Source organism: Equus asinus, chromosome 7, assembly GCF_041296235.1.
Source record: "Equus asinus isolate D_3611 breed Donkey chromosome 7, EquAss-T2T_v2, whole genome shotgun sequence".
Lineage (NCBI taxonomy): Eukaryota > Metazoa > Chordata > Mammalia > Perissodactyla > Equidae > Equus > Equus asinus.
The window spans coordinates 54,045,395-54,072,330 of NC_091796.1; the positions used below are offsets into that span (position 1 = coordinate 54,045,395).

The 26,936-nt window shown below is 37.6% G+C and overlaps 1 protein-coding gene across 2 annotated transcripts in view; it reads left to right on the forward strand.

Moving 5' to 3' along the window:
* MIB1 (MIB E3 ubiquitin protein ligase 1) overlaps positions 1–26,936 on the forward strand; it is a 138,659-nt gene that overhangs the window by 6,299 nt on the left and 105,424 nt on the right. The window contains exons 1-4 of one of the 2 annotated variants that reach the window (XM_070513387.1): positions 8,273–8,384; positions 9,233–9,404; positions 11,170–11,299; positions 24,098–24,202. In XM_070513387.1, coding sequence (XP_070369488.1) covers positions 9,253–9,404; positions 11,170–11,299; positions 24,098–24,202 — 387 coding nt within the window. In that variant the 5' untranslated portion in view covers positions 8,273–8,384; positions 9,233–9,252. Of the gene's footprint in view, positions 1–8,272; positions 8,385–9,232; positions 9,405–11,169; positions 11,300–24,097; positions 24,203–26,936 lie in introns of those variants that run through there. The other variant, XM_070513386.1, reaches the window with a different exon arrangement.

Genomic DNA, 26,936 nt, shown 5'->3' on the forward strand with positions numbered 1-26,936 from the left:
ATGTAACACTGTTGTTGGACATAAGTGGTTTTTCTGTTTGTGTATACAATATGTGATAGGTAGTTTATTATATATAATTATATTTAGCCTCCTTTAGAGAACATATCAGTCTTGTGAAAGAGTTTTTGCTATCAAAGCAAGTAATTGGACTGCACATGAGGCTGTGAGATTCTCCAGCTCCAGCTGGTCAGCCTTTACTATCGTGGTATTGTTTTTTTATTTTGTTGGGGTTCTTAATCTTTTATGTTTTCTTTGTTCCAAACAGTGGCTCAAAGTCCCAGTCGTCCCACACTCTGGGAGCCAGGCTCTGCCCTTGGCAGAAGATATGACATTGTCTTATCTTATCTTATACCAAACTATCAGATCTTACCCAATATTCAAATCACTGAAATCTTACCTCTTTTATCAAGCTTCTTTTGTTTTATGAGAAAAATTGGCCTATTAAATATCTATGTTTGTATGTGTGTGGTCAGGGGCAACATAGATAATTACATTACTTGATGTGGGAGAAAACTTTCAATTAGAACTTAGAAGCCAGCTAGATGGCTTTTTGCTTTAACTGTAAAATAAATGGATTAGATCAATTTAAATATAAATTTTCCTCTAGCTTTGAAAATTTGATTTGATGTTAATAGCAAAGAGCTAATAACTATTCACACAGCTAACCCACAGCTAATCTGGGAAAAACAAATTAAAAAAAGATATCTTTCACTCCAATCAGATTGACAAAAATTAGACATCTAAAAATAGTATGTATTGACAAAGAATATGGGGAAATCAGAGCTCTCAAGTTATTGGTGGGATTGTAAATTGGTATAACCACTTTGAGAAGCAGTTTGGCAACGTCTTGTAAACTTTGGAAATGCACATATCCTGCAACTGAGAAAATTCTACGTGTTCCATAAGCTCTCAGTCACACATCCATAGATATGTATACAGAAATTCATTACAGTATTTTTATAAAAGCAATAATTTGGTAACTACTCAAACTTTATATGTAATGAGGATATTATGTTACATGGGTCTCATGATAAAATATTAGCAGTTAAAGTGAAAGAATTAGCTTATATTTACCAAATATATGTTGAGTGAAAAAATAGGTTTCACCAGGACACTGTAGATAATGCTATGTTTTTTGTGTAAATTTTAAAGAAGACTAAAAATTATTTATGGACAAATATATGTAGAAAAAGAATAAACACTAGGACTGAAAGGATCTAACCTTCAGGGAGGTATTTTGGTATTTTGCTTCTCATCAAAATATTCTTTTTTAAAAAATGAGAGCAATGTGACTTTTCTTCATTGTTTTTGAAAATCTTGGCTTAATATGTTAGTAAATCAAGTCTAATTCTGATTTCAGTTTGTTTCCATTCTTGATTTTCTTGGATGCTATACCTTTTAGGAGACCTAACAAAGATAGATAGTAGATCCAAAGGGAAGAGGTGTGTTTCTGGTGTATGTATGCTGGTTACTTAAGCTGTTGTCTCTTGGCTTCAAACCCGCCCTCAGTACTCTGCCCTGTGAGGCTGGGTTGCGACTCTGCACAGGATATTTCTCATTTGCTAGCTGGAGCCCTGTAGGCTCTGCCAATAGGGGAGGCTAGAAGGAGACTGGAAGGCTGGAGGGGAGAAAGGACTTGTTCTTTCCTGTTTTGTTTGCTCTTCCTGTCAGTATCATCTCACTCAGCAGGATTTCAGTGTCAGTATTTGATTCCAGTTTGCTTATTTCCAACACTACCAGAAGCAGCATCCATGTGCCACGGGCTTCTCCTCCCTACAGCAACACCAGCACCAGCCAGTCACAACCCTGCCTTACAGATCTGGATCCCAACCCTGTGGGATCGTTCCTTTAAGCCTCTTACATTGTAACAATCTCATTTTTTTCATTGTTTCTCTATTTCTAGAGGTGGTGGATTGGTGTGGTTTCTGTCTCCTGACTGAACCCTTAACTAATGCAATGTTTTTACCAAATCTCAATCTTGTTTTTCTATCCCATTTGCCAGTTAAGTAAAAATTTTCACTGAAATTTAGCTGATAATTTTTCATTTTTTCTGATGCTAATCATTTCTTACAAATGAATTGGAAGGTGTTTCATTTTTATGTTTTGAATAAATAAATTCAAAATCCTCTGAATTTAAAGTGAAGTAGGAAGTATTTTCTTTTAAGGGTGCAGATGTGCGAGTTTATTGGTGATACCCTTCACTTCAGCACTAAAGACTGTATAATGATGGAAACATCTCCAAGCTTCGATTTTCACGTTGCTCACTCTAGTTTCTTTTGGACAGCATTTTATTTTCTCATTTATTGTCAAGCATCATCTTTACCTGGGGACAGATTAAATGGGTATAATTAAAAAAAATCTTATAAACAGCATGCCACGAACAACTACTTTTCATCGCAGAAAATGTGTGCAATTTTGGAACATTATTATTTTGTAAAAGAAAAATATGGAACTCATTCTTTTTTTTTTTGAGGAAGATTATCCCTGAGCTAACATGTGCTGCCAATCCTCCTCTTTTTGCTGAGGAAGACTGGCCCTGAGCTAACATCCGTGCCCATCTTCCTCCACTTTATATGTGGGGCGCCTACCACAGCATGGCTTACCAAGTGGTGCCATGTCCACAGCCGGGATCTGAACCGGTGAACTCTGGGCCGCCAAAGTGGAACGTGAGCACTTAAGCACTGGGCCACCAGGCTGGCGCTGGAACTCATTCTTAATTTTGACTCTTAAGCACTTTGTCTTAAGATTATAACAACATGTGGTTTTGTATCATTAGGATACACCCCGCAAATCTGATTAACCAGGCACAGAAAAGCTGTAGCATGTGTTAATGTGCCAGAGGTGAGCAGTGGTGTTAGGCCCTCATGCTGTCAATTCCACTCACCCTCTGTACACCTTGTGCTCCATGTGTGACGTGTGATTTGTTATAGGGACCTACTGAGGGTGCTAGTGTCAACTGACTCATTTATAATGAGTGAAATCTAATTTCATTCTTAGATTTTTAGAAAAAAGTAAATATAAAAGCAAATGTTTTAATGGAAGTCCACAGCTCTTTATTCAGAATGCTTGGGACTGAGTTTATAAACTTTTGGGTTTAAAACTCCAATATTGTATGTTTGCCACATAGTATATAATACCCACTTTCAGGCTCACAGCAGCACTTTGTAATCAAATACATTAATGTTTCTGCAGCGAAGCATAGCAATAATTATAATAAGGAGATAAATAAAGATTACGTACTGCATATAGTCTGTACCACTAAGTGAGTTTGCTGCTAATTTACAAAAAACCAGAATTTTAGGATCTTGGAATTATAGATGAGAGATTGTGGACTTATGTTATTTTCTCTTGTATTTCAAAGGATCATCTTCTGTATCCCCGTCGTGTACCTCACTTTGGAAACCATTACTCTAAGTTACCAAGCAGGAGCTTATGCATTTTAAGTACCTGTAGGAAAATGACTTTTTAAGATTATTCTCCTTATTCTCCTTAACTCATTTCTTTACTCGCATATTTTCATATGTCCCCACGCTCTGTAGCTTGCCTCTTTTACCATCATATCTGGATTACAATTGAACCATCTCCTCAGGTGAAACTAGGAACACAGCAACAATTTTTATCTTTATATGCTCATAGATTAGCTCTATGAAGAGTAAATAGGTTCTTGTGAAATAGTCTGGTACTAGTTATCTTTAAAACTTTGTTCCTGAGGGATAATGGGTTCTGAATTCTAAACAACTGGCTTATAAATGAACTTGTAGAACTCAACTAAGGTAAGGTGGGGTTTAAATTAGTGGAGGAGATAATGGAACACAGCAGATAGTCCAGACCTTTATTTTTGGAATACTTTTTTTTAAGCACATTTACTTTTTTTTTTTCCTTCTTTTTTTGGTGAGGAAGATTGGCCCTGAGCTAACATCTGTTGTCTATCTTCCTCTTTTTGCTTGAAGAAGATTGTTGCTGAGCTAACATCTGTGCCAGTCTTCCTCTATTTTGTATGTGGGATGCCACCACAGCATGGCTTGATGAGTATTGTGTGGGTCCGCACCTGGGATAGGAACCTGCGAACCCCAGGCTGCTGAAGCAGAGTGCGTGAACTTAACCACTATGCCACTGGGCTGGCCCAAGGATATTTGCTTTTGTAGATACTTGCTTTGGTTAGAATTAGTTTACATTCTCTAAGCACACCCGTGATATGAGTATTTGGTTTTCTCCAGGGGTGGATTTATCTTCTTGATGATAATTTTGTTCCTAAAAAAGCAAGAAATAGACTGGAAACTTTTTGATATTAAAATCATTATTTGAATTTTGGGAGTTTTGCAGGCTAGTGATATAAATCATAAAAGCTGGTGGTTGTAATATTTTACGTTATGGTGCCTTGCTCATCCCTCTCCCCCAGTCTCTTTTCATGGAGTAGTGGACAATGCACTAGTTTACTAGGGAAATCCAGGTATTTGTTCATTCTAGATTATATCAAGTGGGCCTGTTAACTAGGAGGATGGATTAACGTTTATTGAGCTCCAGTCGTGTGTCAGGCACGACAATAAATGTTTTAGATACTTTATCTCATTTAATCCTCATAAAAATGTTATTTGAGGGACCAGCCCCGTGGCCGAGTGGTTAAGTCCGTGCACTCTGCTTTGGTGGCCTGGGGTTCGCAGGTTCAGGTCCTGGGCACGGACCTAGCACTACTCATCAAGCCATGCTGAGATGGCATCCTACGTAAAATAGAGGAAGATTGGCACAGATGTTAGATCAGGGCCAGTCTTCCTCACACACACACACAAGTTATTCAATAGCCTTCATTTTACTGATCAGAAAATGGGCCTTGAGAAGTGGACTAATTGCCCAAGATTTCACAAGTTGATGGTGGAGGTTCAAATCCCGGTTTGTCAGCACTCTCCAACCCCCCCTTTTTATAACATTAGTTTCTTTGAGCCTTAATTCTTTACCTGTAAAATGAAGTTGGATTAGGTCAAGGTACGTAGACAGATGTTTTGCTTCTAAAATGAAATGAGTTCAGTTATCAGGAAAAAAGTTAAAGTGGATAAAATTCTTAATTTTGTTTGACTTCATTGATTTTCTACCCCTATGTAACAAGTGCTGAAAATAACAAATGATACTAAAATTGCCCATTGTATGCCTAATTTGACGATTTGTTTCTTTTGTTTGGACTGTGTGGGGTGTGATTGCAATTTTATTAAGCAAGCTTGTAATACAGTAGAATAGCAGAGGCTGCAAAAATAGAGAAGAGAATAAACTTGTCCAACAGAAAAGGTATGATGCGAGTTGTAGATTTTGGGTGAGATGCCTTCAACACATTTTCTTAATCATAACAAGAGTTGGTTGGCAGTAGATGGTGTTCCACTCTACTGCACTATTGAAATTAATTAAAAATAGATAATCTTTTCAATTTTTAAAATATATCTCTTTGAGACTTATTTGAATATTTGAATAGAGTTTAATCACTTATATTTTGAGTTCAGTAGGTTGAATGGGGAATATGATGCCCTGGATATGCAGTTATTTTTCAAATAAGATCAGAGTTAAGTAGGAAGAAAACCCTGGTAAAGTGAAGAGCATGAGAAGCCAAGCTTTGTCATCAGCCCCACCTGGGTTTGAAGTTTGGCCTGCCACTTACTCATGTCGTGTGACTGTAGGCAAGTTACTTCTCTGAGCCTCAGTTTCTTCATCCTTAATCGAGATAATAATGCCTACTTTTTAAAAGTATTGTTAGGAAGGTTAAATAAAGTGTATGTGAATGTAAATAAAATGTATTAGTACCAAGCTTGATATTAATGAGTAGTGGCTAGGATTATTAATAATAACGAACATATTTTCATTAATTTAGTATTTCTCAAGAGTAGGGAATGTGGAATACCAACCAGCTGGCAGGTCACAAAGGCTTCACCCTCATTAGGAATTTTAATTACACTTGAGACCATTGCTAAACCAGTATGTAGTCTGATGGTTCCAGGAGAATAAGATGCATACTTTAGTTGGTTAGTCCTCTTTAATCTCTATAAACTTTTTGTCACACTGATTTAGGGTTAAAGTTGAATGAATCCATAAATCAGAAATAGGATTTCTTGGTTGGTTGAGTGATACCAACAAACAGGCCATAATAAGTAATTTAGTTTAAATACTGGTTAATGACTTGTGAATTATTTTTTAATGTTAGGTGAAATCTTTTAATTGGGGCACCATGCTAGTCTACTAGGGATGTTTATTTTTTATTTTAAAAATGTTTAAAAATTTATTACATAGTATTTGAGATTCCCAAGTAGATCCTTGATTAATAAATACCTGTGAACCCATCTAGAAATAAAGCATTACTAATATATTTGAAATACTCTGTGTACTTCTTCCCAATTTCATTCCCTTCCTTCCTCTCCTAAAGTAACCACTATCTAGAAATTATTATTACTATGGTTTTTTTTTTACATTTATGTTGTTTTTATATATCTGAAAACAATATATGGTACTTTGCAACATTGTGTATCCTTCTATAATTAAAAAATTCAGCATGATGGTTCAGTTATGTGGCTGTTGAACATTCCTTTTAGGTATTCCATTGTATACCTAATACATGTTTCCGTTCTCCTGTTAATAAACAGTTATATTGTTTACTTTTTCTTTTGCTGTTACACAAAGTGATAATTTAGATGTTCTTGTTCTGTGTTGAAGTGCTTCATAGAGTGAACTGCTTGTAGTGAGAGCTTTAGTTCTGTCTTTCAGTCCTCTTTTCTATCTAGAAATTTAACGTTTTACTTAAATAAATCAGTGCCTTGTGAGTTGGAGCTGTTTTAATGGCTTTCTTAAGAATTTGTGGTTATTGATCTTGACTAGCATGTTTTACTGTTCTCATTAAATTTTCCAACAAAAAGACTTAAGCTATGTAAATTCTCTACGTTATAGAATTTAGGCGAGATGCCATTAAAACGAGGAGCAGATGGTCATTTGAGTGTTAGTAGAGTGAGTCAAAAGCTATCATCAGGTGGTTCATTTAATGGTGGCAGATGTCTTGATCAAGCTTAGTGAAGGGAAAGAGCCTTAACTCTCTAGGGTGATATGGTATTCTATAGGAAGGAGAAAAAGCACTAATGGGTTTAGTTAGGGAATTAAATTTTATGAAATGAAAATTTTACCAAGTAACTCTTGCCGTTGCTAAGGAAGTTTAGACTGGGAGGGAATGTTTTAGATGAGAAAGAATTGGTGGACGTAGTAGGGGAAACTAAAATGCTACCAATGTAAGAGATCAGTAAAATGTTGGCCTTGTTTATTTAATGCCCTTTCTCCTGCTTTGTTTTCTTTAAATATCAACTTTTGTTTTAAAGTTTAAAACTTTTTGTTTTAAAGTTAATTGCCTTCTCATTAAAGATGCCCCCATGCCGCCGTGCTCATCTGGGTCGTGGCATGGGCTGCTTTGTTTACTTTCTCCACTTCTCGGTATTAGTCTGTTTCACAGCTGTTCAGTAGCTTAGTTGGCATTGGAACTATGAGAACCGAGAAAGGATTTGGATGTGCTTTTGTGTGCATTAATGGTTTTCCTGAAGTATTCTTTTAAAACCATGAATCATAAAAGGTTTTTTGTTTTTTTTTCTTTTTTTTTTTTTTAACAGTTATCATTGTGTGTTTAAAAGCTTCCTTTTAAAGAAAGCCTGTGCTCAGATTATGAACTCATGAATGTTGCTATCATTGCACTTTGTGGAGAATGAACTTAGAGATGAAAAATATATAAAAAGAGGAATAGCTGAAAACTGGCCTTTCTCTCGCTTTGGTCCGCGGGCGAGTCTGGGGTGCGTTTCCCTTCCCCTTTCACCAGCTCTCATTTGAAGAGCTGCGCAGATCACTGAGGATGAACCTCCCAGTGCACAGCGGATACCGATTCGCTTAGAGTGTTTTACCTTTTGTGATGACATAGGAGACCTATTTTAGACCTTGTTCAGAAACTTAACCATTGTGTGGACATTCACTGTTACTGCTATTTGATATTAATTGTGATGTTTTTGGTCATGGTGCTTTCCCGTGGGAAAACAGATTAGACTCTCACTTCAGGCATGTGGCAGTGAGTAGTGTACATAGATAAGGTATGTATTTTCTTTTTATAAGCATGGAATAGCTTTTAGTGTAAGGGTTAAAAGAAATAAAGACTTCTAAGTAGCGGTTACATACCCTATTGCTGAAGTAACTAGTTGAAAGTTGGTTTCTATAACTATTTGCTTAGAGTCTCTCATGTTTTTGTTATTTTAGCTTTTATTTTAGTTATGTGACACATACCAGCATCTCCGATGCTTATACTGCATATTAAGTGCCCCAGCTCACCCAGCTGCTTCCTAGAATTAATCCACAGTCAGTGTAGAAAACTTGGAAAACCACTACGGGTAAGCCCATCAGCACATTTTGGGGATTATCTTTCCAGTTTTTCTGTGCACATATATTCTGTGTATTGTGTATGTATTTACCAAAATGGCATACTGTAATTCTTTGTAAGCTACTTTATAAAAGAAGAATGTAGTTCACCATGTCAGTAACATTTCTTCTACAACATAATTTAATAACTGCATAGATTTTTCCTCTATGGATTATCATAGTTTATACATAAATAGCCCCATATTTTTGACATCAGTTAGGTTAAGTTTTTATTTTTACTACACACAATTTAGTATCTTTGGATGTACCTTTTAAAAAATTTGAAGGAAGTACAGAGTCTTTTAAGGCATTTGAAACAGTTTGTTGTACCTTCCGTAGAGGTTCCATCAGTTTATATTTCCCTCTCAGCGGTATCTTTCTGGCTCTCTTGACACCATCTACACATGCACTGACATATTATTTTTCAACTGTGCCAATCTGAGAGGATAAAGGTGCTATCTCTTGTCTTTTCTTATTAAAATTATGAAATTAGTAATATGCATATAATAAAACTAAATAATTCAAAAGTATATGGAACAAAAGGTGAAAGCACCCTCCCCTTCCTCATCTGTGCAGCTCCAACCACAGTTGGCAGTTAGGAGTGGGTTTTCAGGTTTTCTCTATTTATACGCTGTGTACATGTGTGCTCATGTGGGCATGCGTGTGACTTCTAGGTTTCTAAACTATATATGGTACATTTGAAATATTATTTCCTACTTTATTGAAATACAATGCTGTGTTCTTATTTTTCCCCTTAGGAAGTAATATTCAAGCAAATAATACTTGTAATTAACCTAAGCGTGTATCCTTGTTTTAATAGGCATCAAGCATGATGGAACCATGTGTGATACCTGCCGCCAGCAACCAATCATTGGCATTCGATGGAAATGTGCAGAGTGTACAAATTATGATTTGTGTACAGTTTGTTATCATGGAGATAAACATCATTTAAGGCATCGCTTTTATAGAATTACTACACCAGGAAGTGAGCGGTATGGGAAACAAGTTTTTCTTCAGTTGCAATTCCTTTTGTGTGTTAGATTTTTTATGCTCTCCAGCCTTAATAATAGGATTAGGAAATAGTTTTTGACAGCTAGTTTAGTCGGGAGTTAGCAGATAGCAGGCTAGATGTGGACCAGGCCTGCTATATAGCAAGAAATGAGCTCTGTGAAGATGGAACTGTATGAATTATTCCAAGATAATCTGGGCTGTTCTTTCTCTAATATAGAGACTTGGTACTACTCAACGTTTGGAAATGCAAGGGCAGCCCAAGAGAGGCTGATTATTTGCTTCTCACTATGCCTTCTATTCTATTAATTGCTACCAGATGAACACTAGGGCCCATTGATTGAATCAGGACACATTTATTAAGACTATAGTGTAGCTACTATACCTCTGCAAATTTGAGGATAAATAAGACAGTATTCTTAAGGAGTTTACAGGTTACGGGATTGTTTGATCAACAGTGATTGTCATGTGATGTTTTGGACGGTATCTAGAGATATGTGTTAAGTGTCTTAGGAGCAAAGAGAGAGGAGTATGGGTGTAGAGTTTCAGGTGATTGAGTCTTCTCATGTAGCTATGGATAATGCATAGAACCAGGAATCTAGCCAGTTGTAAGGGGGCAGCAGGAGTAATAGAAAAATGGGTTTTGATATCAGACTGTCCCGGTTCAAATCCTGGTCCTGCCATTTATTAACTAAGTAATTTTGAACAAGTTATTTATTTTTGTCTTTTGCTAACAATTTTTAAAGTTAGGGTATAATAAAGACATTCTAAAAATGAATGGAATAATGAGATATCTTTCTGACTTTATGAATGAGAAGGATATAGAAGAATAAAGGTTAGATGGCATTGGAGATCCAAGCTGGTCCAGATAGTTGAGTGTAGAAGTCTTTCTCAAGGTCCATAGTCTTCTGTAGCTGTGTAATACTTTGGAGACAGTTAGGTCAAATCCAGGCTACAGATATATTTTACTCGACCTATACAGTGCTCTAAATTTTTGAACCATTGCTAAGCTTTTAAAATCAGGTGATTTCACACAAAAATCTAAGTTTCCGAATTCTGAACCCACATGCCCACACCTCAGCAGACTGTGAACATTGGGCCTGCATTTGTTCACGGCAGCAGTTGGCTGAAGCAGAGGAGCACCGCACCCTTAGACGGATCGTGCTCTGCAGTTCACTGAGGTCCCTACCACTCCTTCTTGTCTTCCTAAACCTGAGGTCAGGTGCCATTTGCCGTTTGTCATTGCTGTGGTGCTGTCAAGGCCCTCATTTATATTACTTGCCCGACAGTTGTAGGGATTTGGGTTTGCCATCTCTAAAGTAGTGAGGAGTTTAGTGAGATTCTGAAGTGGTTAGAATGGGCTCATATGTTGGTTCCATTACTATGTAACTTTTGTGACCTTGGGCAAATTATTTACCTGTTTGAGACTCAGTTTCCTCATTTGTAAAATGAATAATATAACAATACCTTCCTCTTAAGGAGTGTAACAGATTTTATACGTCTGTAAGTGCTTTTATGTATAGTAGAAGCTCAGTGAATATTAACTGTTATTATTTCAGACTACTGCTGTCATCATCATCATCACCTAGGAAATATGGAAAGTTATATCCTGTCACATTACTGCTACAGTGTTAACCAGAACAAAGAAAATATTATATTTTCAAAATAACCTTTTATATACTCTTGTTTTAAAAAGTAAATTAGTTACCTATTTTATATAAATTTGAAAATAAATAATTTTATTTTTAGGGTTCTGTTAGAGTCTCGTAGAAAATCCAAGAAGATTACAGCTAGAGGGATCTTTGCAGGTGCCAGAGTGGTACGAGGAGTGGACTGGCAGTGGGAAGATCAGGACGGAGGAAATGGCCGTAGAGGAAAGGTAAAATTTTTTTCTTGATTCCTCATGTTATTCTAGAATATTGTATGTTCAGGAGATTTTTATTACTACTATAATTGAATTTCTTGGCCCATTTTCTTCCTTTGCCAAAAAATTTTTTTAAAGTCTTCGTTTCTTTTTTTTCATGAAAGAAAAGAGATTGTTCTTGCTCTGTTTTAAATATTAGCGTTCCTCGAGAAGGTTGTTGGGTAGATTTTACCTTTAGGCTTCATAGTCCTGTTGGTTGCCCAGAATGCGTTGGTGAACATCCTGTTTGGACCAGTCCTCTCTAAGCAGTCTCATGCTCTCAACTTTCTTGATATTAAAATTTAATTTGAATTTGTTTTATATTGCATTCCCTCAAAGGCCTGTTTCTGAAGGGTAATAGGCAGCTACTTTGTTTCCAGTCCACTTAACTCTGTGACCCTCCTCAGGCAGTGTGTAGAGCTGTCCAGGGGTCAATTATAGTGGTCGTTCCGAGGGGAATTTTGTATAGCCTGTTTAACTGGGGTGGGATAGCCAGAGGTATTAGGGTAAGTGGGTTGTTGGTTTTATTTGTGTTGGATTTTATGTTGCCTTTGCTGATTATTCATTCATTGATTCAGTCAACAAATATTGAATGTGTATACTCTGTTATGCTAGATGCTAAATGTAGTGAGTAACATTTCACATTTGAGACTTAGATGTCAATCACTATCAGTGTCACTGTTACCTTCTTGAAAAAATTGTTTTTTAGCATTGAGGAATGATGATTTTCAAGTCTGTCGTCTGAAGGACTCTTCACAGGAACTTGAAAACCTTTTTTGTACAACTTGGTGCTGTATAGATTCTTTTGAATTTAAGATTTTTAACTGTTTTTTCAAATAGATGTTTTCTAAATTCAGAGTATTGTTATTATATTGATCTCATTTTAAATAATATCTAGTTTTATTGTTTGAAAGTCAGATATATTTTAGTTATTATATTTTAAGTACTTTAATTTTTATTAAGGAAGCAAACTTGCTTTTTTTTTTTCAATGAGGAACATTTGCCCTGAGCTAACATATGTTGCCTATCTTCCTCTTTCTTTTCTTTTCTTTTTTTTTTTTTGCTTGAGGAAGATTAGCCTTGAGCTAACATCTGTGCCAGTCTTCCTCTATTTTGTGTGTGGGTCGCTGCCACAGCATGGCTTGACGAGTGGTGTAGGTCTGTGCCTGGGATCCAAACCTGCGAACCCAGGCTGCTGAAGCAGAGCACACCAGACTTAACTACTATGCCATGGGGCCGGCCCCTTTGCTTTTTTTAAAATTCAGTAAATATTTGTCAAACACTTACTGTGTGCAGGTTTGTTTCAATCATCAGGGATGTAGCAATAACAAAAGAGATGAAGTTCTTATTCTCCTGAAACCTATATTCTTTTTTTTTTTTTCCCCAAAGATTACTGCCTGAGCTAACATCTGTTGTCAGTTGTCTTTTTTTTTTTTTTTAATTTCTTCTCCCCAAAGGGGTAGTCAGTGGGCAAGGTCATTAGTGTGCTGAGGGTGCAGCACAGTCTGGATATCAGGCAGGGCAGAAGTATGAGCCAAGTTCTGGGCAGTAGGCAGGAGTATGGTCCGAGGTGATGGGTTACTATGGATTTTTTTTTTAATTTTTAATTTTTTTAATTGCAGTAACATTAGATTATAGCACTATGTAGCTTTCAGGTGTACATCGTAATATATTGCGAATTCTGTGTAGATTGCATCATGTTCACCACCCAAAAACTAATTATAGTCCATCCCCTCACATGTGAGCCTAATCACTCCTTTTGCTCTCCCCACTCCTCCCTTCCCCTATGGTAACCACCATTCCAGTCTCCATTGCTATGTGTTTGTTGTTTTTATCTTCTGCTTATGAGTGAGATCATACGGTATTTGACTTTTTCCCTCTGACTAATTTCACTCAGCATAATACCCTCACGGACCATCCATGTTGTCGCAAATGGCTGGATTTCATCATTTCTTATGGCTGAGTAGTATTCCATCATGTATAAATACCACATCTTCTTTATCCATTCGTCCCTTGATGGGCACCTAGGTTGCTTCCAAGTCTTGGCTATTGTGTATAATGCCGTGATGAACATAGGGGTGCAAGTATCTTTATGCATTTGCATTATCAAGTTGTTTGGATAAATACCCAGCAGTGGGATAGGTGGGTCATATGGTAGATCTATCCTTAATTTTCTGAGGATACTCCATACTGCTTTCCATAGTGGCTGCACCAGTTTGCACTCCCACCAGCCGTGTATGAGGGTTTGCATCTCTCCACATCCTCTCCAACATTTGTTGTTTCCTGTCTTCTTAGTTACAGCCATTCTGACCAGAGTGAGGTGATACCTCATTGTAGTTTTGATTTGCATTTCCCCAATAGCTAATGATGTTGAGCATCATTGCATATGCCTGTTGGCCATCTGTATATCTTCTTTGGAGAAATCTCTGTTCAGATCTTTTGCCCATTTTTTAATTGCGTTGTTGGATTTTTTGTTGTTGAGCTGTATGAGTTCTTTGTATATTTTGGATATTAACCCTTTAATATATGGTTTGCAAATATCTTCTCCCAATTGTTAGGTTGTCTTTTCATTTTGTTGATGGTTTCCTTTGCTGTGCAGAAGCTTTTTAGTTTGATGTAGTCCCATTTGTTCATTCTTTCGTTTCCCTTGCTCCGTCAGACATGGTACTTGAAAATATGCTGCTAAGACTGATGTCAAAGAGCATCCTGCGTATGTTTTCTTCCAGAAGTTTCATGGTTTCAGATCTTGCATTCAAGTTGTTAATCCATTTTGAGTTGATTTTTGTGCATGGTGTCAGATAATGGTCTACTTTCATTCTTTTGCATGTGGCTGTCCAGTTTTCCCAGCACCATTTATTGAAGAGACTCTCCTTTCTCCATCATATGCTCTTGGCTCCCTTGTCAAATATTAGCTGTCCATAAAAGTGTGGGCTTATTTCTGGGCTCTCGATTCTGTTCCATTGATTTGTGTTTCTCTTTTTGTGCGAGTACCATGCTGTTTTGGTTACTGTGGCTTTGTGTATATTTTGAAATCAGGGAGTGTGGTACCTCTAGCTTTGTTCTTTTTTCTCAGGAATCCTTTGGCTATTTGGGGTCTTTTGTTGTTCCATATACATTTTAGGATTCTTTGTTCTATTTCTGTGAAAAGTGTTGTTGGAACTTTGATAGAGATTGCATTGAATCTATAGCTTGCCTTAGGAAATCTGGACATGTTAACTATGTTAATTCTTCCAATCCAAGAGCATGGAATATCTTTCCATTTCTTTGTGTTTTCTATTGCTTTCAACAATGTTTTATAGTTTTCAGTGTGCAGATCTTTCACCTCTTTGGTTAAGTTTATTCCTAGGTATTTTATTCTTTTTGTTGCAATTGTAGATGGGATTGTGTTCTTAATTTCTGCTACTTTGTTGTTAGTGTATAGACACACAATTTTTGTACATTGATTTTTATATCCCACAACTTGACTGTATTCATTTATTGTTTCTAAAAGTTTTTTAGTGGATTCTTTAGGGTTTTCTATATATAAAATCATGTCTGCAAAGAATGACAGTTTCGCTTCTTCTTTTCCAATGTGGATTCCTTTTATTTCTTTTTCTTGCCTGATTGCTCTGGCTAGGACCTCCAGTACTGTGTTAAATAAGAGTGGTGACAGTGGGCATCCTTGTCTGGTTCCTGTTCTTAGAGGGATAGCTTTCAGTTTTTCTTTGTTGAGAATGATATTTGCTGTGGGTTTGTCATAAATGGCCTTTATTGTGTGGAAGTATTTTTCTTCTATACCCATTTTATTTAGAGTTTTTATCATAAATGGATGCTGTATCTTGTCAAATGCTTTCTCTGCATCTATTGACATGATCATGTGATTTTTATTCTTCATTTTGTTAATGTGGTGTATCACATTGATAGATTTGTGGATGTTGAACCATCCCTGCATCTCTGGAAGGAAACCCGCTTGATCATGATGTATGATCTTTGTAATGTATTGTATTCGATTTGCTAGCATTTTGTTGAGGATTTTTGTATCGATGTTCTTCAGTGATATAGCCTGTAATTTTTTTTGTGTGTTGTCCTTGTCTAGTTTTGTTATCAGGATAATGTTGGCTTTGTAGGAGTTAGGAAGCCTCCCCTCCTCTTCAAGTTTTTAGAAGAGTTTGAGAAGGATAGGTATTAAGTCTTCTTTGAATGTTTGGTAGAATTCACCAAGGAAGCCATCTGGTCCTGGACTTTTATTTTTTGGGAGGTTTTTGATTGCTATTTCGATGTCCTTACTGGTGATTGATCTGTTCAAATTCTCTACTTCTTCTTTGTCCAGTTTTGGAAGGTTGTGTGTTTCTAAGAATTTATCTATCCAGTTCTTCTAGATGATCCAATTTGTTGGCGTATAGCTTTTCATAGTATTTCTTATTATCTTTTGTATTTCTGAGGTATCCATTGTAATCTCTCCTCTTTCATTTCTGATTTTATTTATTTGAAGCTTCTCTCTTTTTTTTGGGGGGGTGAGTCTAGCTAAGGGTTTGTCAATTTTGTTTATCTTTTCAAAGAACCACCTCTGGTTTCACTGATTTTTTTCTATTGTTTTTTTTTTAGTCTCTATTTCATTTATTTCTGCTCTGATTTTTATTATTTCCTTCCTTCTGCTGATTTTGGGCTTTGTTTGTTCTTCTTTTTCCAGTACCTTTAGATGCCCTTTTAGAATGTTTATTTGGGATTTTTCTTCTTTGTCGAGGTAGGCCTTAATTGCTATAAACTTCCCTCTTAGAACCGCTTTTGCTGTATCCTACAGATTTTGGCATGTCGTATTTTCATTTTCATTTGTTTCTAGGAATTTTTTGATTTCTCCTTTGATTTCTTCATTGACCTAATCATTATTCAGTAGCGTTTTATTTAATCTGCACATTTTTGTGGCTTTTCTGGTTTTCCTCCTGTAGTTGATTTCTAGTTTCATACCTTTGTGGTCAGAAAAGATGCATGGTGTTATTTTGATCTTCTTAAATTTATTGAGACTTGTTTTGTGGAGTAATATGTAATCAATTCTGGAGAATGTTCCATGTGCATTTGAAAAGAATGTGTATTCTGTGGTTTTTGGATGGAATGTTCTGTGTATATATCTGCTAAGTCCATCTGGTCTAATGTGTCCTTTAAGGCCAGTGTTTCCTTATTGATCTTCTGTTTGGATGATCTATCCATTGGTGTAAGTGGAGTGTTAAAGTCCCCCACTATTATTGTGTTACTGTCTATTTCTCCTCTTATGTCTGTTAATAATTGCTTTATATAGGTGCTTCTATGTTGGGTGCATAGATATTTATAGGTGTTATATTTTCTTGTTGGATTGTTCCCTTTATCATTATGTAGTGCCATCTTTGTCTCAATAATTATTGCCGTTTTTGTTTTAAAGTCTGTTTTGTCTGATACAAGTATTGCTACCCCCTCTTTCTTTTCTTTGCCATTTGCATGGAATATCTTTTTCCATCCTTTCACTTTCACTGTGTGAGTGTCTTTAGGTCTGAAGTGTGTCTCTTGTATGCAGCGTATACATGGGTCCTGTTTTGTTATCCAGTTGGCCACCCTGTGGCCTTTGATTGGAGCATTTAGTCCATTGACATTTAAAGTAGCTATTGATAAATATATATTTATTGCCATTTTGTTACTTTTTTTTTTCTGGGTGTTTTAGTAGCTCGTCTCTGTTCCTTTCTTTTTCTCTTGTTCTCTTCCCTTGTGGTTTGATGGTTTTCTTTAGTAGTATGTTTGATTTCTTTTGTCTTACTTTTTTGCTTACTTATTATATGTTTCTGATTTGTGATTACCATGAGGATCCTATATAAATTCTATGTATATAACAGTGTGTATCGAGTTGATAGACTCTTTAGCTTGACCTCTTTCTAAAAGCTCTACTTTTTCACTCCCTTCCCACATTTTATGTTTTTGAAATCATAGTCTCTTGTTTAGTGTGTGTCTATCTATTCCCCACTTATCAATCAAATAGGTGATTTTGGTACATTTGTCTTTTAACCTTCATCTTATCTTCACAGGTAGTTGATCTGCTACCTTTACTATATTTTTACCTTTACAAATGATTTTATTGCCTGGGTTTTTTTTTTTTTTTTGCCAATTTTTTTAATCTCTATTTGTGGTCATCGCTTTCCCACTTAAATAAGTCCCTTCAGCATTTTTTGTAGAACTGGTTTCTTGGAGATAAACTCCTTTAATTTTTGCTTGTCTGGGAAGCTCTTTATCTCTCTTGCCATTCTGAATGATATCCTTGATGGATAGAGTATTATTGGCTGTAGGTTTTTTCCTTTTAGTACTTTAAATACCTCATGCCATTCTGTTCTTGCCTGTAGGGTCTCATCTGAGAAGTCTTCTGATAGCCTTATAGGCTTCCCTTTATATGTCACTTGTGGCCTTTCTCTTGCTGCTTTTAGAATTCTCTCTTCATCTTCAATTTCGGACATTTTAATTATAATGTGTCTTGGTGTGGGCCTCTTTGGGCTTATCTTGTTTGGAGCTCTCTGTGCTTCATGAACTTGGAGGTCTGTTTCCTTCCTTAGGTTAGGAAAATTTTCAGCTATTATTTCTTCAAATAAATTTTCTGTCCCTTTCTCTTTTTCTTCTCCTTCTGGGACACCTATAATCTGAATGTTAGCATGCTTGATATTGTCCCAGAGTTCCCTTAGACTGTTCTCATTCTGTCTAATTCTTTTTTTCTGTTCTGCTTGGGTGATTTCCTCTAGTCTTTCATCTAGCTCGCTGATCCATTCTTCTGCATCCTCTACTGTTATTGAGTCCCTCTAGTGAATTTTTCATTTCCAGTATTGTATTCTTCATTTCTGATTTGTTCTTTTTTATATTTTCTAGTTCTTTGCTGATGAGCTCACTGTGTTCATCCAGTCTTCTCCCAATATCTGTGAGCATCCTTATGAGATTTTGTTTGAACTCTTTGTCGAGTGGTCGCTTATTTCTGTTTCATTTAGTCCTTTTTCTGGAGTTTTGTCCTGTTGCCTTGCTTGGAAAGTATTCCTTTGTCTCCTCATCATGCCTCTTTCTTTGTGCTTATTTCCATGTATTAGGTGAGTCAGCTATGTCTCCTGATCTTGGAGAAGTGGCCTTATGTATGAGACGCCTTATGAGGCCCAGCAGTGTTCTTCCCTCTTGTCGCCAGTCCAAATGATGCAGGAGTGACCCTTTCATGGGCTACTTGTGTCTTTCTGCTGTGGCAGGGTTACTCTTACTGCTGGTACCCAGGGAGTCTAGTCTTTCCTTCCCTGGTCGGCTGTTTGTAAATCTGGTTTGGGGAGCCTCAGCACTGTTGGCTACAAAGTCTATCAGCATGCTCCCGTTGCAGTTTTCCTCTTAATTGGGTTCGTACCCAGTGTAGCGGGTTGCTAGACTCTGGGGCTTACAGTTGGTATAGGCCTCAGGCCTACAAGGCTGTTGTCAGTTCTCTCAGGAGTGCAGCGGAGTGGGGCTAGTCCTAGGCAGGGAGCACTCAATTATTTTAGGCTTTGGAAGGTGGGGCTGATCCTTTTTATGGCTGTTTATGAAGCTCAGGTCTTCTGCCGCTAATAAGCCTCATCCCCCCACAGGGCCACACACACCGTCAACACAGTCCTGGTCTGTGCACACTTCCCAACCCCCTGGAGCATACCCTGACACCACACTGCAGAGGCCCCCACCTCTCCACCAATGCCCCCCTCACTTCACCTGGTCCTCACACAGGCCCTGCCCCACAGAGGCGACACACTCACCTACCTGTAGAGGATCAAGGCACCCAGTCAATGCAGGCCGGAAAAGTAGCCTGAGTCCTTGCTGTTGGGTGGCGCTGGTCCCTAGGGCAGGCTGCCTGCCCTGGCTGAAGTGGATTAAATTTGTGCTCTTGTGGGTGTGGCAGACCCCAGGCTAACAGGCCAAGGGCAGAATCTCAGTGGCATCCACCGGGGTCTGTGTCAGCACTCCTTGACCAGGTCAGAACAATGGCCCCCACCAATGTCTCAGTCTCTGGAGAGGTCCCTCCTCTCACCAAGGTGCCCCCAGAGCCCACCAGGTGAGTCTCTTTGCACCAAAGGACTGTCAGCCTTCTCTCTGGTGATTTTAGGTTGCTGCGGTGAGTGAGTTTGTGTGTGAGCCCTTTAAGACCAGGGTCTTTTCAGCTTTCATCCAATAGCTTTTCTGGGGGTTTCCTTGCTGTAGTTAATAGCCAGGGAAGCCACACAGTAAGACCCTCATCTCAGTTGGGCTGAGTCTGAAGGATGCTTATAGCAGTATCGGCCCCCGCTCTGGACCTCACTCCTCCAGGGAGGGCTGTGTACCTTAGGCTGGCTCCTGCCTGGCCAGCTGAGAATCTCTGCTGCTCCCAAAGGTGGCTTTTTTCCTCTCCAGCAGGAATTACTGCCTCTTCCGCCTTAGTCAGGACTGTCCCTTGTTGTGGGGGTTCTTTTTATCCAGTTTTCAGTTTTCTATCCAGGGTAATTTTTCCAAAAGTAGTCGTAACCTGGTTGTGTTCATGGGAGGAGATGAGCTCAGTGTCTGCCTACGCTGCCATCTTGATGAGATCTCTGCTATGGATTTTTTGCTTCTGGGCTTACCATGGTCCACCTCAAAATTTCAGGAGTAGGTTGAAGCAGAATATTCTGTGGAGTGAGATGAGAGACCTCAGGCTCATCTAGATGGCAGAGAATGGGGGATGGAGGCAAGAACGGGACCTTCATCATCACCTAGTCCGTAAGCCAAGTACACTTGAGAATTTGGGTCACACTCACTTAGGCATTGTGTCCTCAGGTCAATCAAATGGTACAATGACAGTATGGATCTTGGTGAGAAGATAGCCTTCAACCAAGTCTGGCCTGTGAATCACGTGGCTGCTATTTGGACAGATCACCCTTGATCACCCTTTGTGCCCTGCTGTCACCCTGGGAGCTCCCTTTGATGGATGCCTTTGCCTCTTTCCTGGCTAGATCTCATATTTTCTGTGTTTCCTTACGTTGTCTTACTTAGCTTGCTCTTTCCTTTGGTAGAGTACACATTCTAGTAACTTCTTTTGAAAGAGTGCACGAGAAGTAAATTTTTAATACTTTCGTTCTAAAAATCTTTGTAACTTTGTCTTCTTCCCCACAGTTAATTATATGGCTGGAGGGTTGGAAATTATTATTTTCATCAGCTTTTGAAGGCAGTTGCTGTTAAGTTCTGAAGCCATGTAAATGGAACTTTCTGGGATTTTGTTATATTGGCACTTTTAGGGGATAAAAAGGTGTTCTTGAGGCTTTGGTTGATCAGTATTACATTTTTGGTTTGTTACGATTTAATACACGTTACATTTTAAGAACAAAACGAGAAAATACATGAAACCCTCTTGCACATGTGTCTGTGAGTGAGGGAACTTAACATGATAATAAATCTTTAGGGTATCATTGTTTAAGCACATATTTAAGATCAAATGTAAGTTTGATCGTCTGTGTTTGTCGTGTGTGTGAACGGAGAGTTTGTAAGTCCCCGTTTTTCCTTCAGTGCTGGCTGCTCTGTCCCAATCCCCTGGTATAACCCACATGAATAATGTGTAGTGTATTCTTTTCTTTTTTTTTTTTCTGAGGTTTAGGATCCCTACCCAACCCCCATTACTACATGTGTTGAACTGTGTGGCTAGTATGAGCTGTATTATGCGATATGTACCAACCCAGGCTAATGTTGCAGTACTGATGCAGTCTGTGGCCCACCACATGCCAACATGAACCATGATTTGCATGGTGATAACAGTGTTCAGAGACAAAAATAAACGTGTCAGCTGTAGACTCTGGCCAACATGACGTAAAGACATCGTGGAAGTGTGTAGTGTATTCCTACAGGGTTTCTTAAGTACCATTACCTATGTTAGTATTTTAAGACTGTTTTTGATTTTACAAATGCTTTTGAATGTATCTCAGTTAAGTGTTTCGTGTAGGTACATTAGATATGTTTTCTAGGAACACCAGAGTAGAAAGATTACTGTAACAAATTCCCATGCACCCACCCAACTTAAAAAATTATCAGCATTTTAAGAAAATGTCATTTGGGGCTGGCCCGGTGGCACAGCGGTTAAGTGCACACATTCCACTTCCATGGCCCAGTGCTTAAGTGTGCGTGTTCTGCTTCATCGGCCCGGGTGCGGACATGGCACTGCTTGGCAAGCCATGCTGTGGTAGGTGTCCCACATATAAAGTAGAGGAATATGGGCCTGGATGTCTTCCTCAGTCTTCCTCAGCAAGAAGAGGAGGATTGGCGGCAGATGTTAACTCAGGGCTAATCTTCCTCAAAATAAAAAAAGTCATTTATTTGTTGAAGAAACCAGGTTCTTTTGATTTGGCCAGTTGATATTTTTGCTGAGGAGGATTAGCCCTGAGCTAACATCTGTGCCAGTCTTCCTCCACTTTATATGTGGGATGCCTCCACAGCACGGCTGAGGATTGCTATCAGTCCGTGCCAGGGATCCCAACCCATGAACTCAGGCTGCCGAAGCAGAGCACGCCAAACTTAACCACTATGCCACGGGGCTGGCCCCTGGCCCGTTGATTCTTTATGGTATTCCTGAACTTGGGCCTCTAGCCCTTGTATTTCTTATACACTAGTTGTTAAATGTAGAGACTTGATTAGATTGAGGTTCAGTTTTGTTTTGGCAAGCGTACGTAAGTGGTGCTGCGTACTTTTTATTGCATCACACACATCAAGAGCCACATAAAATCTGATTTGATTAGCCTACTATTAGTGATGTGAAAATTGATCAGTAGATGCAGGTATTGTCAATTTGATCCTTTATGGAGTTTCTCAGCAACCTTTTACCTAATGGTTTTAGCAGCCATTCTGCATATATTTCTTAATCAGAATTGAAAGTATAAAATTAATGTAGTTATTTTCTTATGTCTTCCACTTTGTTTCCCCTTCACTAAGAAGTCAAATTATATTAACAAATGAAGGAATTTCATTTAGTGATTCAAAGCTTGACTAATGAACTTGCTTTTATCCAAAGTAATTTGAAATTTAGGGTGAAATTGATTTAAATAAAATGCGTGGTCTTTGTTTTTTAGTTAGTCAAATGTTTTTTTGTCCCTCTTATAAAAATACAGACTTATTTAATCTAGCATTGCTTTTTTTTAAATATTTTTTTAATTAAAAAAATTTTTTTTTGAGGAAGATTAGCCCTGAGCTAACATCTACTGCCAGTCCTCCCCTCTTTTTGCTGAGGAAGTCTGGCCCAGAGCTAACATCCATGCCCATCTTCCTCTACTTTATATGTGGGATGCCTGCTATAGCATGGCTTGCCAAGCCATGTGTAGGTCCACACCTGGGATCTGAACTGGCGAACCCCAGGCTGCTGAAGCGGGATGTGTAAACTTAACTGCTGTGCCTCTGGGTCAGCCCCAAGCATTGTATTTTTTAAAACAAGTGAAGTAGGATCTGACTGTATTAGAATTAGAAGGAATTTTTTGCTCAAGATTGCATGTTTCACTTTAGAGTGTTAGAAACTGTTGCTTTGTCAGGTTATACAGTGGTTACTTGTAGAAATCATGAAGCAAAGCAAGGCGTGCTGGACTCTACATTCAGTTTGGTAGTGACCTATGTTGGGAGGCAGGAGGATGGAATTGATAAGGGGCACACAGGGGTCTTGAAAAATACTGGTAATATTTTTTTTCTTACGCTGGTTTCCTTTCATTTTTTATTCTTTAAGGTTTACGTATGTTATATTTTTATAATGTATAATTTATTTCAAAATTAAGAAGAATAAATGGACTCATTTACTAACAACTTGAAATATTTCTCAAATGTTTGATTAAATCTTAAATATAAAACATTTTTATCTCTACAAAAGCACCATAAAGTACGTAGCTTACAAAACTTTCTTTATTACAAGGTAAAGATGGAAGGTTCGTTATATCTTATTTGAAATAATTGTCTGTTTTTAAGGTCATGCCTTAAAAATTATGTTTAGCATCAGTCTGGCATTCTAAGTAACTATGAAGGGTGGCTGATTATACGTGTCATGATGGGGAATAGTAATGAGTTCCATATGTGCCACTTTCCCTTTGTAGCCGTAAACTAGTTTACTTGAGAATACCCAGGTTTAGTGCTTGTTGTGTGTTATTTTTGTGAAGTTTATTCTTGGCCTTTAAGCAATAGCAACCCTGGTGTTTTTTTTTTTTTTCCTTAAATATCAAATGAGCTTACGAATAAGTCTGGAGGCACATAGGGCCTACAGATTGTGTTTGGGTTTCTGTTGTAAGTGTAGTGTTTTAGCTTAGGATGGTCTGCTCTTTTGGGGCAGCTAAGGGATACTGCTAGAGGAGCAAAGTCACTCAAGTCTTCTTTGAACACTGCTGTTGAGGTTTGTGCTTCTCAGCTTTTAGCTATCAGAGAGCAGATTTATCTTGAATCATTTTGGGTATTTGGTTAAAGATTTAAGATTTTGTATCGCGTAATGGGTTTAAAAGAATACACTTTTCTTTAAAGGAACCCTTTGAGAGTAAAGATTTAAAGTTTCATATTGAAGTGTGTATTTTATGATAGTCTATTAATGTAATTACTAAGGCTCCCAATTTAAAATTTCTACAGTGGTTTTAGAAATTACCTTATAATTCTGGAGAAATGTCTCTGTAAGTCATTATATGTTAGAAGTGACATATTTGGCAAATAAGTATTTTTAATCATCGTATTACACATGATAGTAGCTGAAATGATTTTTAAGATTTAAATATAATAGAACTAACCTCTCCTCTCTCTCTTCTAAAAAATTATTTTCTCCAAAAATTCCCTCAGGTAACAGAAATCCAGGACTGGAGTGCATCAAGCCCGCATAGTGCAGCGTATGTTCTCTGGGATAATGGTGCTAAGAATCTTTACAGAGTTGGCTTTGAGGGCATGGTAAGTAGTAAGAACCACAAAAGGTGAAAATATTGGATGGATGAAAAAAGAGAAATAACAGTAGATCTTAATCTTTTTTAATTTTTTTTCTTTTGTCATCTCCTTTTGTCTCAGGGTACAGCTATCTGAATCATGGATATGCAATAGGAGGGAAAATCTGTAAAGTGCAAACTGAATAAACTTTACATTTTTACTACGTTTCTTTAAACTTATTTAATGGTAAATATGATTTTGCCCTCAGTTAATGTTTGAGTAACTTACTATACATTGATTACTACATTGATTGTGTAGAGCTGATCCCCTATAAATGGAAGTCGGGAGTTTATTTACCAAAATCTATCAAAAAGATTTAGAATCATCTCTAAGGCTGCTGCTTGGCATGGACATTGAGAATGGTATTATAATGAGATTTTTTATGGTATGTTTGTATTCTAGGCTCTGGTAGCTGATAAAAGTATAAATTACAATAAGTGTTGAAATTACTTTTTAAGGAGATTTTTTTCCCCTGTATTTTTAAAGTGTAGAGTTGATAATTGAAAAGGATTATCCTAGAAACACTTTGAGTTACTTAAGTGTTTAGGAAAATAATGGTGCTTTATTCAATGGATTGCCCTGTTTCTGCACTTCATGGATCATTGTTCAAATGTTGACCTCAGCTATTTAATTTATAGAATATAATTAAATATTATATCAATGCCAGAATGTTAATGTGTTTTACATCCTTTCCATCTTGAATATATTCCTCATTCAAAGAATTCTTTAAATTTAACTTTTTTCAGCTATTTTATGCCCCTCATTAGGAGAGGGAAAAAATACCCCACTGTCCCTTTGCTTTAATTTCTTCCATTTATATGTAAAGCCAGGCATGTTAATCTAAACAAATACTTTACTTGCCAACTTTTATAATTGTATATAGCGTTGGTTATCAGTTTTTCGTTATTATCTTTGTGCCTCTCCCTGTTTTTAAATTGTGGATTCTTGAGGGTTCCAACTGATTATTAACTTCGTTCAAGTGCCTTAGTGCTTTATGTGCCCAGGTGCTTACTGACTAGTATATATAGAAATTGATCCCGTTCTTTTCTTTTTGTTTTTTGATGGCTGAGTAGTACTCCTCTATATGGTTATGCCATTATTTATTTAATGAGATTTCTGTTGATGGGTATCTGGGTTGGGTTTTTTATTTTTTCAGTTGTTGCAAGCACTGTTTCAGTAAGCATTTTTCTGCATGTGTCTACACATTTACAGGTGTGTTTCCTTAGGACAGATTCCTAGAAGTGGAATTTCTGGGTTAACGTATCACATTAAAACAGTTTGACCCATGTGTCTCTTTGGCTAGGAGTGAACTAAATGTAGTGCTCTGGTGGCGAAGAATGCTGTAGAAGAGTTGGGTTCTGTGTGTGTGTGTGTGTGTAAAGGAGCTCCTTTCCTTAATTGCCTACTATATATGTGTGTGTGTGTGTGTGTGTGTGTCAGGTACTACTAGGCACTTTTAAGTAAATGTACTTCTAAATTTTCACAGTAAACCTCATGGTTGCTCTTCTAAGTTCATATTCTTTGTACTTTGCATTATACCACAACTGCCTCCCCATTCAGATACTTAAATAATAATTGGTTTCCTTATAAAAGCTAAGTGGGAAGGAACTTGAGTTAACCAAGTTATGGTGAAGTAAGGATTCAAGTTGATGTATATAAGAAAATTGACAAGGAATCAAATAACGGATTTGTTTCTATCCTTTTCTACTTTATAGTGGTTTAGTTTTGGATAATTTCCTTCATAAAATGAGTTAATACCTGCCTTGTATATTTCATAGATTCGAAAGATCAGATAAGTTGAACTCTTTTTTGTTAAAAGTATCTTTAAAATGGGATGTTTTATGTACATGTTAAATACCAGGTATTTGTTACAGTCCTTTTATTTTTAACATGTGTTTCTGAAAATATTATAATGGTAAAGATCTAGGCATTTTAATTTTTTCTTTTTCTTTTTTTTTTGAGGAAGATTAGCCCTGAGCTAACATCCACTGCCAATCTTCCTCTTTTTTGCTGAGGAAGAGCGGCCCTGAGCTAACATCTGTGCCCATCTTCCTCTGCTCTATATGTGGGACACCTGCCACAGTGTAGCTTGATAAGTAGTGTGTAAATTCACTCCCAGGATCCAAGCTGACGAACCCCAGGCTGCCGAATCGGAGCATGTGAACTTAATGCTATGCCACCAGGCTGGCCCATAAGCATTTTAATTTTTTGTCTTTCATTTTTTTTGATGAGGAAGATTGGCTCTGAGCTAACATCTGTTGTCAATTGTCCTCTTTTTGCTTGAGGAAGATTGGCCCTCACCTAACATCTGTGCCGTGGCAGGGCTTGATGAGTGGTGTAGGTCTGTGCTCAGGATCTGAACCTGCAAGCCTGGGCTGCCAAAGTGGAGCGCGCTGAACTTAACCACGACGCCACTGGGCTGATCCCTAGGCATTTTAATTTTGAACTTTAAAAGAAAGCTAAAGGTAAAGTATGACCTGTCTGAAGATCAAGTATATAGTTTGTTTTTTTTTTTTTAAAACTTGGCACCTGAGCTAACATCTGTTGCCAATCTTCCTTTTTTTTTTATTCCCCTTCTTCTTCTCCCCAAAGTGCCCCCAGTACATAGTTGTGTATTCTAGTTGTAGGTCTGTCTAGTTCTGCTATGTGGGACACCACCTCAGCATGGCTTGATGAGCGATGCCATGTCCGTGCCCAGGAT